The sequence below is a fragment of the Ammospiza caudacuta genome, chromosome 36 (genome assembly GCF_027887145.1).
Source record: "Ammospiza caudacuta isolate bAmmCau1 chromosome 36, bAmmCau1.pri, whole genome shotgun sequence".
Taxonomy (NCBI): Eukaryota; Metazoa; Chordata; class Aves; order Passeriformes; family Passerellidae; genus Ammospiza; species Ammospiza caudacuta.
Genome location: NC_080628.1, coordinates 976,953 through 989,018, shown reverse-complemented (window position 1 = coordinate 989,018; position 12,066 = coordinate 976,953). Strand labels below are relative to the sequence as shown.

The 12,066-nt window shown below is 55.3% G+C and overlaps 1 protein-coding gene across 2 annotated transcripts; it reads right to left on the bottom strand.

The window, feature by feature from the left end:
* Positions 1-338: 338 nt before the first annotated feature.
* Positions 339-11,427, bottom strand: AP1S1 (adaptor related protein complex 1 subunit sigma 1). 2 transcript variants are annotated; one of them, XM_058823014.1, is made up of 5 exons: positions 11,292-11,427; positions 8,978-9,156; positions 6,780-6,888; positions 5,745-5,882; positions 339-839 (listed from the first exon to the last, which is right to left on the bottom strand). In XM_058823014.1, the coding sequence occupies exons 1-5, from the start codon at positions 11,292-11,294 to the stop codon at positions 792-794; spliced, it is 477 nt and encodes a 158-aa protein (XP_058678997.1). In that variant the 5' UTR covers positions 11,295-11,427; the 3' UTR covers positions 339-791. The 2 variants fall into 2 exon arrangements, with proteins under 2 accessions (XP_058678997.1, XP_058678998.1); XM_058823015.1 differs by having other exon boundaries at positions 8,978-9,133; positions 11,292-11,351.
* Positions 11,428-12,066: the final 639 nt, after the last annotated feature.

The following is a 12,066-nucleotide window of genomic DNA, read 5'->3' as shown; positions in this document are numbered from 1 at the left end:
CCCCCCCCCCAAAAAAAGACCCCAAAAATTATAAAATAACGCAAAAAAGGAGAAAATAACCCCAAAAAAAGAGCAAAATAACTCCTAAAATGTGGTAAAATAACCCCAAAAAGAGGCAACCCCCCCCCCAAAAAGATAAAATAACCCATCAAAATATGAAATAACCCTAAAAAATTCTGCAATAACCCCAAAAATGATAAAATAACCCCAAAAAATTATAAAATAACCCCAAAGAATTCTGATTTTTTAACCCCCTCTATAAAAAAATCACCAAGGTCAACTCGACTCTCCACAGATTTTATTCCAAATTTTTTAATTTTTTCCTTTTTTTGGGGTGGGGGCTCCGTGGTCCCATAATTGAGGGGGTCCCTAAAAATTTGGGGGGGTCCCCAAAAAATTTTGGGGGGGTCCCAAAATTAATTTTTGGGGGGTTAGACCCCAAAAAATTTGGGGGAAAATTTTAAATTATTTCCCCTTTCCCCCCCCCCCTTTTTTTTTTTTTGGGTTTGTGCCCCAAATTTGAGGGGGGGCCCCCAAAATTTGGGGATCCCACATAGGAAATAATTGGGGACCCCCCAAAAATAATTTTTGGGGACCCCAAAAATTAGGGCCCCCCACATTATAGATATATTTACAATTTGGGGGGGCCATAGGGGGGTGTCCCCTTCTCCCACCCCCCCAATTTTATTCCAGGCTGGGATTGGTCCCATGGGGGCTCCCCAAAATTTGAGGGGGGGGGGGGTCCCCAAAAATTGAGGGGGGGTCCCCAAAATTCGGGGGTTCGGGGGGGGCTACGCCAGCCCCATTTCCTCCAGGACGCTCCGGGGGGATTCGTCCTCCTGTGGGGGGGAAAGGAAGGGTTAAATTTGGGGGGGGGGGGGGGGAACCCCAAAATTTGGGGGGAAAGATCCCAAAATTTGGGGGGAAAAACCTCAAAATTTTGGGGGGAATTTGGGGGGGGGGGGGAATCCCAAAATTTGGGGGGGTTGGACCCCAAAATTTGGGGGGGAAAGGGGGGAATAAAGGGGAACCAACTCCAGGATTTGGGGGGACACAACCCCAAAATTTGGGGCGCCCTTTGGGGGGTTAAAAGGGAACGGAACCCCAAATTTTGGGGGGACAAAGGAGGGGAATGAACCCCAAAATTTGGGGGGATAAAGGGGGGACTGAAGCCTAAAATTTGGGCGGGGACTAAATCCCAAAATCTGGGGGGACAAAAGGGGGCTGAACCCCAAAAATTTTTAGGGGAAGGAAGGGGGGGAGTGAACCCTAATATCTCAGGGGGAAAGACCCTAAAATTTGGGGGGGCAAACCCTAAAATTTGGGGGGAGAAGGGGGAAAAGAACCCCAAAATTTTGGGGGTAGAGGGGGACAGAACCCCAAAATTTGGGGGGAAAGAGGAGGCACAGAAACCTAAAATTTAGGGGGCGAAAGAACCCCAAAATTTGGGGGGATAAGGGAAGAAAGTGAACCCCAAAATTTCGGGGGTGGGGGGATGGAGACCCCCAAAATTTGGGGGGATAAAGGGGGAGGGGGCTGAACCCCAAAATCTGGGGGGACCAAAACTCAACATTTTGGGGGTAAAGGGGAGAAGTGAACCCCAAATTATAAAATTATTCCTGGAGGGGAATAAAAGGGGACTGAACCCCCAAATTTTGGGGGGGGGGGGGGGGGGGTGTTCCCATTTTTTGGTGGGGTATGGGGACATTGGGGACACATTTGGGGACACAGGGGGTGACACTGGTGACGTCACAGGTTTGGGGGCACTGGGGGGGGTGTCACGTGTCCGGGGAGGTGACGGGGGGGGGGGGGGGGGAGGTGACACCGGTGACGTCACAGGTTTGGGGGGGACATCTGGGGACACTGGGGGTGACACCGGTGACGTCACAGGTTTGGGGAGGAACACTGGGGACACATTTGGGGACATGAGGGGGTGACACCGGTGACGTCACACATTTTGGGGGGGGACATTGGGGGGGTGTCACGTGTCTGTGGGGGTGACAAGGGGGGGGAAGGTGACACCAGAGGTGACACCGGTGACGTCACAGGTTTGGGGGGGACATTTGGGGACACGTTTGAGGACACTGGGGGGCGGTGACAAGGGGGGAGGTGACACGGGGTGGGGGGTGACACCGGTGACGTCATAGGTTTGGGGGGGACATCTGGGGACACTGGGGGTGACACCGGTGACGTCACAGGTTTGGAGGAACACTGGGGACACATTTGGGGACATGAGGGGGTGACACCGGTGACGTCACACATTTTGGGGGGGGACATTGGGGGGGTGTCACGTGTCTGTGGGGGTGACAAGGGGGGGGAAGGTGACACCAGAGGTGACACCGGTGACGTCACAGGTTTGGGGGGGGGACACTGGGGACACACTGGGGACACTGGGATGGGGTGTCACATGTCCGGGGGGGTGACACAGGGAACACATTGGGGGACACGGTGGTGGGGGGGGGGACATTGGGGACACATTCGGGGACATTGTGGGGGGGGGGGGGGGGGTGACAAGAGGGAGGTGACACAGGGGGTGACACCGGTGACATCACTGGTTTGGGGGACACATTTGGGGACACTGGGGGTGACACCGGTGACGTCACAGGTTTGGGGGACACATTTGGGGACACTGGGGGGGGGGTGTCACGTATCCGGGGTGACAAGGGGGGGGGAGGTGACACGGGAGGTGACACTGTCATCGGTGCCACCACCGCAGCCGTGACTCATTTCCCATTTCCCATCTCTCGTTTCCCTGCAGCGCCCGAGGGGCCCCCCCGAGCTCTGCAGCAAAATGGGGGGGGCGAAACCAGTTTGGGGGGGTCCAAACCAGTTTGGGGGGGGCTCAAACCAGTTTGGGGGGGTCAATCCCAGTTTGGGGGGGTTCAAACCAGTTTGGGGGGGGCTCAAACCAGTTTGGGGGGGTCAATCCCAGTTTGGGGGGGTTCAAACCAGTTTGGGGGGGGCTCAAACCAGTTTGGGGGGGTCAATCCCAGTTTGGGGGGGTTCAAACCAGTTTGGGGGGGTCCAAACCAGTTTGGGGGGGGTCCAAACCAGTTTGGGGGGTCTGGAACCAGTTTGGGGGGGTTCAAACCAGTTTGTGGGGGCTCTATCCCAGTTTGGGGGGGGCTCAAACCAGTTTGGGGGGGTCAATCCCAGTTTGGGGGAGGTCAATCCCAGTTTGGGGGGGTTCAAACCAGTTTGGGGGGGGTCCAAACCAGTTTGGGGGGGTCCAAACCAGTTTGGGGGGTCTGGAACCAGTTTGGGGGGGGGTCCAAACCAGTTTGGGGGGGGTCCAAACCAGTTTGGGGGGGTCAATCCCAGTTTGGGGGGGTCTAAACCAGTTTGCGGGGGGTCAATCCCAGTTTGGGGGAGGTCAATCCCAGTTTGGGGGGGTTCAAACCAGTTTGGGGGGGTCAATCCCAGTTTGGGGGGGTCTAAACCAGTTTGGGGGGGTTCAAACCAGTTTGGGGGGGGCTGGAACCAGTTTGGGGGGGTCTAAACCAGTTTGGGGGGGGCTGGAACCAGTTTGGGGGGGTCAATCCCAGTTTGGGGGGGGCTCAAACCAGTTTGGGGGGGTCAATCCCAGTTTGGGGGGGTCTAAACCAGTTTGGGGGGGTCAATCCCAGTTTGGGGGGTCCAAACCAGTTTTGGGGGCTCAATCCCCGTTTGGGGGGGTCTAAACCAGTTTGGGGGGGCTGGAACCAGTTTGGGGGGGGTCCAAACCAGTTTGTGGGGGCTCTATCCCAGTTTGGGGGGGGCTCAAACCAGTTTGGAAGAGTCCATCCCAGTTTGGGGGGGTCCAAACAAGTTGGGGGCTCAATCCCAGTTTGGGGTGGCTGGAACCAGTTTGGGGGGGGGCTCAAACCAGTTTGGGGTGGCTGGAACCAGTTTGGGGGGGGCTGAAACCAGTTTGGGGGGGGGTCAATCCCAGTTTGGGGGGGTCTAAACCAGTTTGGGGGGGGCTCAAGCCATTTTGGAAGAGTCCATCCCAGTTTGGGGGGGTTCCAAAGCAGTTTGGGAAGGTTTAATCCCAATATGGGGGGGTTCAAACCAGTTTGGAAGGGTCCATCCCAGTTTGGGGGGGTTCCAAAGCAGTTTGGGAAGGTTTAATCCCAGTTTGGGGGGGTTCAAACCAGTTTGGAAGAGTCCATCCCAGTTTGGGGGGGTCCAAACAAGTTGGGGGCTCAATCCCAGTTTGGGGTGGCTGGAACCAGTTTGGGGGGGGGCTCAAACCAGTTTGGGGTGGCTGGAACCAGTTTGGGGGGGGTCAATCCCAGTTTGGGGGGGTCTAAACCAGTTTGGGGGGGGCTCAAGCCATTTTGGAAGAGTCCATCCCAGTTTGGGGGGGTTCCAAATCAGTTTGGGGAGGTTTAATCCCAGTTTGGGGGGGTTCAAACCAGTATGGAAGGGTCCAATCCCAGTATGGGGGGTTCCAGACCCCCCTCCCCATGGATTTTTGGGGCCACCATGACCCTACAAGAACTTCCATGGATTTTGGGGTGTCCCCAACCCCTCTTGGTGGATTTTTGGGGATTTTTGAGATATTTTGGGGGGGATTTTTGGGTTCTCCAGCCACTCCTGGTGGATCTTTTGGGATTTTTTTGGGGATTTTTGGGGTGTCCCCACCTCCTGCAGCAGCTCCCTGTGGATTTTTGGGGTCATCACAACCCTACAAGAACTTCTCATTGATTTTTGGGGTCACCATGACCCTACAAGGCCCCCTGGATTTTGGGGTGCCCCCAACACCTCCTGGTGAAATTTTTGGGATTTTTTTTGGGATTTCTGGGTTCTCCAGCCCCTCCCGGTGGAATTTTTGAGATTTTTTTGGGGGGATTGTTTTGATTTTTTGGGGTATTTTTGGGTTGTCCCCACCTCCTGCAGCAGGTCCGCCTGCTCGATGGCCGTGAGGACGCTTTGGGATTTTTTGGGGATTTTTTGGGGGGATCTTTTTGGGATTTTTTTGGGTGGATTTTTGGGGTGTCCTCATGGATTTTTTTTGGGGTTTTTTGTTTTTTTTTTTTTTTTTTGAATTTTTGGGGTTGTCCCCACCTCCTGCAGCAGGTCCGCCTGCTCGATGGCCTTGAGGACGCTTTGGGATTTTTGGGGATCTTTTTGGGGATTTTTTGGGATTTTTTTTTTTTTTTTGGGGTGTCCCCATGGATTTTTTTTGGGGTTTTTTGTTTTTTTTTTTTTTTTTTGAATTTTTGGGGTTGTCCCCACCTCCTGCAGCAGGTCCGCCTGCTCAATGGCCTTGAGGACGCTTTGGGATTTTTTTGGGATTTTTTGGGGATTTTTTTGGGGATTTTTTGGGGGGATCATTTTGGGATTTTTTTTGGGTGGATTTTTGGGGTGTCCCCATGGGTTTTTGGGATTTTTTTTTGGTATTTTTGGGGCAATTTTGGGGTTGTCCCCACCTCCTGCAGCAGGTCCGCCTGCTCAATGGCCGTGAGGACACTTTGGGATTTTTTGGGGATTTTTTTGGGGATCTTTTGGGAATCTTTTTTGGGTTTTTTTTTTTTTTTTTTGGGGGGGTGGATTTTTGGGGTGTCCCCATGGATTTTTTTGGGTTTTTTGGAATTTTTTGGGTTGTCCCCACCTCCTGCAGCAGGTCCGCCTGCTCGATGGCCGTGAGGACGCTTTGGGATTTTTTGGGGGGATCTTTTTGGGGATTTTTTGGGGGATTTTTCTGGAGATATTTTTGGGGATTTTTTGGGATTTTTGGGGTGATTTTGGGGTGTCCCCACCTCCTGCAGCAGGTCCGCCTGCTCGATGGCCTTGAGGACGCTTTTCTTGGACGTGTCCTGGATCTCGCCGCCCATCACGAACTCGTCCAGGATGAAGTACGCCTTCTCGAAGTTGAAGATGATGTCCAGCTCACACACCTGCCCGGGACGGGGACATTGGGGGCTCCTGGTGGCACCTGGAGAACTTTGGGGTGGCCCTGGTGGCACCTGGGGTCTCCTGGAGAACTTTGGGGTGGCCCTGGTGGCACCTGGAGAACTTTCGGGTGGCCCTGGTGGCACTTGGGGTCTCCTGGAGAACTTTCGGGTGGCCCTGGTGGCACCTGGGGTCTCCTGGAGAACTTTGGGGTGGCCCTGGTGGCACCTGGGGTCTCCTGGAGAACTTTGGGGTGGCCCTGGTGGCCCTGGTGGCACCTGGAGAACTTTGGGGGTGGCCCTGGTGGCACTTGGGGTCTCCTGGAGAACTTTGGAGTGGCTTTGAGGGACTCTTTGAGAACTTGGGGTGGTCCTGAGGGACTCTTGGAGAACTTTGGGGTGGCCCCAGGTGGACTTGAGAGGCTCCTGGTGGCCTTGAGGGTCTCCTGGAGAACTTTGGGGTGGTCCTGAGGAGCTTCTTGAGAACTTTGGGGTGGCCCCGGTGGGCTTGAGGAGCTCCTGGAGAACTTTGGGGTGGCTTTGAGGGACTCTTTGAGAACTTGGGGTGGTCCTGAGGGACTCCTGGAGAACTTAGGGGTGGGCCCTGGTGGACTTGAGGAGCTCTTTGGGAACTTTGGGGTGGCCCTGGTGTCCCCGGGGTGTCCCTGAGGTGTCCTTGATGATCTAGAGATGTTTCTGGTGACCCCCCCCAGGATGTCCCTGAGGTGGCCCTGATGTCCTTGAGATGTTTCTGGTGACCCTGGGATCTCCCTGAGATGTTTCTGGTGTCCCTGAAGACCCCAGGATGTCCCTGAAGACCCCAGGATGTCCCTGAGGTGTCCCTGATGTCCCCGGGATGTTCCTGGGGTGTTCCCGAGGTGTCCCCGAGGTGTCCCCACTCACGCTGCCGAAGTACTTGTCCAGCAGCTCCACGTAGCGGTGGATGAGCTCCAGCGTGATCAGCTCGTTGTCCTGGCCCTCGATGGCGCAGCAGAAGTACAGGCTGGCGTACCTGGGGGACGTCGGGAGGTGGGGACGTCCCCATGGCCACCAGAACCCAACGTGGAGTCCCCATGGCCACCAGAACCCACCATGGAGGTCCCATGGCCACCAGAAGCCAACGTGGAGTCCCCATGGCCACCAGAACCCAACGTGGAGGTCCCCATGGACACCAGAACCCAACCATGGAGGTGGAGATGTTCCCATGGCCACCAGAACCCAACGTGGAGTCCCCATGGACACCAGAACCCAACCATGGAGGTCCCCATGGCCACCAGAACCCACCATGGAGGTGGAGATGTTCCCATGGCCACCAGAACCCAACGTGGAGTCCCCATGGCCACCAGAACCCACCATTGAGGTGGAGATGTCCCCATGGCCACCAGAACCCAACCATGGAGGTCCCCATGGCCACCAGAACCCACCATGGAGGTGGAGATGTCCCCATGGCCACCAGAACCCACCATGGAGGTGGAGATGTCCCCATGGCCACCAGAACCCACCATGGAGGTGGAGATGTCCCCATGGCCAGAACCCACCAGGGCATGGGGACATGGCCCTGATGAGATCCCATCATGGTCAAGACAAGTGTGGTCAACCCATCATGGTCAGTCCAATCATGACCAATTCATGAAGATCAACCCATGATGGTCAACCCCACCATGGTCGACTGATCATGGTCAAGCCAACCATGGTCAACTGATCATGGTCACCTCATCATGGTTCACCCATCATGGTCGAGCCAACCATGGTCAACTCATGAAAGTCAACCCAACCACGGTCAACCCATCATGGTCAACCCAACGATGGTCAACTGATCATGATCAAGCCAACCATGGTCAAGCCATTGTGGTCAACTCATCATGGTCATGCCCATGATGATCAAGCCATGACGGTCAACCCAATCATGGTCAACCAGCCATGGTCAACTCATCATGCTCAACCCATCATGGTCAACTTGATCATGGCCAACCCATCACGGTCAACTCAACCATGGTCAACCCATCATGGTCAACCCATCATGGTCACACCCATCACGGTCAACTTGACCATGATCAACCCACCATGGCCAACCCATCATGGTCAACACAACCACGATTAACTCATCATGGTCACGTCCATCATGGTCAACCCAACCACGATTAACTCATCATGGTCACGTCCATCATGGTCAACCCAACCATGATTAATTCACCATGGTCAACCCATCATGTTCAGTCCAGCCATGGCCGACCCATCATGGTCAACCAAACCATGATCACATCATCGTGGTCAATTCATAAAGGTCAACCCATCATGGTCAACCCAACCACGATTAACTCATCATGGTCACGTCCATCATGGTCAACCCAACCATGATTAATTCACCATGGTCAACCCATCATGTTCAGTCCAGCCATGGCTGACCCATCATGGTCAACCCAACCATGATCAACCCATCGTGGTCAACTCATCATGGTCAACCAAACCATGATCACGTCATCGTGGTCAATTCATAAAGGTCAACCTATCATGGTCAACTCACGCAAGTCAACCCACCATGGTCAACTCATCGTGGTCAAGCCAACCATGATCACCTCATCATGGTCAATTCATAAAGATCAACCCATGATGGTCAAGCCAACCATGGTCAACTAATCATGGCCAACCCATCATGGTCAACCCAACCGTGGGCAACCCATCACGGTCAACTTGACCATGATCAACTCATCGTGGTCAACCCAACCATTGTCAACCCATGAAGATCAACCCAACCATGACCAACCTGATCATGGTCAACCCATGAAGATCAACCCAACCATGACCAACCTGATCATGGTCAACCCATGAAGATCAACCCAACCATGACCAACCTGATCATGGTCAACCCATGAAGATCAACCCAACCATGACCAACCTGATCGTGGTTAACCCAACCACGGTCAACCCATGAAGATCAACCCAACCATGACCAACCCACCCATTTCTACCTCACAAAACCCCATTTTTTTACCGCAAACCCCCATTTTTTCCGACACGCTCCCACTTTTCCCTCAACTTTTTCATTTTTTTGGAGACCGAACCTCATTTTTTTCCACTTTTTTTGTTTTTTTTTTTTGTACCTCTTGTAGACCACCTTGAGGTCCCTCCACTCGAGGAAGCTGCACATCTTGGGCTTCCTGGCCAGCACCACCTGCATCAGCTCCCGCACCATCTTCTTCTTGTCCTTGTCGGCCGTGGCCAGGTACCACTTCTGCAGCCTCAGTTTCCCTTGGCGGCTGAACAGCAGCATGAACCGCATCTGGGGGGGCTGGGGGTCACTGGGGGGCACTGGGAGGGACTGGGGGGAACTGGGAAGGACTGGGAGGGACTGGGATAAACTGGGAGAGACTGGGATGGACTGGGAGGGAACTGGGAGGGACTGGGATGAACTGGGAGAGACTGGGATGGACTGGGAGGGAACTGGGAGGGACTGGGAGGGACTGGGATAAACTGGGAGGGACTGGGATAAACTGGGAGGAAACTGGGATGGACTGGGAGGGACTGGGACAAACTGGGAGGGACTGGGATGGACTGGGAGGGGACTGGAAGGGAACTGGGAAGTCCTGGGACAGACTGGGAAGGACTGGGAGAGAACTGGGAGACAACTGGGAGGGACTGGGACAGACTGGGAGAGGACTGGGATAAACTGGGAGGGACTGGGAGCAAACTGGGAGGGAACTGGAGGAACTGGGAGAGGTTGGGAGGAACTGGGAGGGAACTGGAGAGACTGGGATAAACAGATGGACTGGGATATACTGGGATGGACTGGGAGGGACTGGGAGGGAATTTGGGTGAGATTTGGGGGTGGGACTGGGGGGGGGTTCTGCAGCCTCAGTTTCCCTTGGCGGCTGAACAGCGGCATGAACCGCATCTGGGGGGGGCTGGGGGGCACTGGGGGACACTGGGAGGGACTGGGGGGGCACTGGGAGGGAACTGGGATATACTGGGAGGGACTGGGAGGGGATTTGGGGAAGTTTTGGGGGGGATTTTGGAGAGTTTTAGGGAGTTTTGTGGGCATTTGGGGTCACTGGGATGGACTGGGAGGGGTTTTGGGGGGATTTTGGGGCATTTTGGGGGGATTTGAGGTCACTGGGAGGGACTGGGAGGGACTGGGAGGGGGTTTGGGGGGTATTTGGAGAAGTTTTGGGGCGATTTCAGGGAGTTTTGGGGGGACTTGAGGTCACCGGGAGGGACTGGAAGGGACTGGGAGGGAACTGGGATATACTGGGAGGGACTGGGAGGGGATTTGGGGAAGTTTTGGGGGGGATTTTGGGTGGTTTTAGGGGAGTTTTGTGGGGGATTTGGGGTCACTGGGAGGGACTGGGAGCAACTGGGAGGGGACTGGGAGGGGGTTTGGGAGCGATTTTGAGGAGTTTTGGGAGGGATTTGGGGGAGTTTCGAGGGATTTAACGTCACTGGGAGGGACTGGGGGCAACTGGGATATACTGGGAGGGACTGGGAGAGACTTGGGGGGTATTTGGGGAAGTTTTGGGGGGATTTGGGGGTGGGACTGGGGGGGGGTTCTGCAGCCTCAGTTTCCCTTGGCGGCTGAACAGCGGCATGAACCGCATCTGGGGGGGCTGGGGGTCACTGGGGGGCACTGGGAGGGACTGGGAGGGACTGGGATAAACTGGGACAAACTGGGAGAGACTGGGATGGACTGGGAGGGGACTGGAAGGGAACTGGGAAGTCCTGGGACAGACTGGGAAGGACTGGGATAAACTGGGAGGGACTGGGATATACTCGGACAGAACTGGGAGCAAACTGGGAGGAACTGGGAGGGAACTGGAGAGACTGGGATAAACAGATGGACTGGGATATACTGGGATGGACTGGGACAAACTGGGATGGACTGGGATGGAACTGGGAGGGACTGGGATGGACTGGGAGAGAACTGGGAGGGGACTGGGATATACTGGGAGGGACCGGGAGGGGGTTTGGGGGCAATTCTGAGGAGTTTTGAGGGGATTTTGGGGAAAATTGAGGGGGATTTTGGGGTGGTTTTAGGGGAGTTTTGGGGGGATTTGGGGTCTGGGAATGGATTTGGGGTCTGGGAATGGATTTGGGGTCTGGGGATGGATTTGGGGGAGATTTTGGGGTATTTGGGGTCTGGAAATGAATTTTTGGGGGGATTTTGGGTTCGGGGACCACCCAAGGGGGGGATCCCTTGGTGGGGGGGGGAGGGGTCCGAAACAATCACGTGACACCGGGTGGGTGAGGTCACGTGAGAGCGAACCTCAGGATATTCTCATGACCTTTAACCCCCCCCCATTCCCCAACCTGAGGTCACATGCTCAGAGGTCAAAGGTCACGCCACACCCCCACCTCCGCAACTTCCCACCCCTCCCCAACCACGTGACCGCCACTCCCCTCCCCTCCCCCTCCCCCGCTCACCATCGCGCCGTGTCCCGCGAGGGGGAGGGGCCGCGGCCGAAGCCGGGACCGGGGGCTCGGGGAGGGGCCGGGGGGGTCCGGGAGGGGGTCCCGGGGGGGTCCCGGGGGTCGGGGGGGGTCGGACGGGGCCGTTCCGCGCCTCCGGCAGCGCCGCGCCGGGCCCGCCGCTTCCGGGTGTGACGTCACCGCGCATGCGCCGGGCCGCGGCGTGTCGCCATGGCAACCCAAGGGGGGGCGTGGTTTAGGGAGTGGTTTGCCCCTGAGGGGGGGCGGAGGGTTTCTATAGCAACGAGGAGTGGGCGGGGCTTGTCGCCATGGTAACAGCGGCGCGCTTCCCGCCACAGGGCGGGTGTTGCCGTGGTAACAGTGAAGGGGCGTGGCCTAACTCAAAGGGGGGGCGGGGTTGTTGCCTTGGCAACGCGGCGCTGGCGGGTAACGGTTGCTATGGGGGTGTTGCTATGGCAACAGAGGGGGGAATTTGGGGGGGGGGGAAAGGAGAATTTTGGGTTCTGGGGTGACCCGCAATAAATTTAATATATTTAATAAATTAAATATATTTTACGTATTGAATCAATTTAATCTATTTTATTCACTGAATAAATTTAATATATTTTATTCATTTAATAAAGGTAATAAATTTCATATATTTATTATATTCAATGTATTTTATATATTAAACTCTTCCCAATAAATTACAGCTGCCCCAGACCTCCACTGGACCCCAATTTTGGGGTGTCCCAATTTTGGGGCGTCCCCATTTTCAGGTCTTCATTTT

What these genes read in the sequence shown, in the direction of transcription:
- AP1S1 (XM_058823014.1), bottom strand. An exon ending in TGGACAAGTACTTCGGCAGC is followed by an intron (nt 5,883 to 6,779) that starts GTGAGTGGGGAC and finishes CGTCCCGGGCAG; the next exon opens with GTGTGTGAGCTGGACATCAT. An exon ending in AGGCGGACCTGCTGCAGGAG is followed by an intron (nt 840 to 5,744) that starts GTGGGGACACCC and finishes TCCCCCCCACAG; the next exon opens with GAGGACGAATCCCCCCGGAG.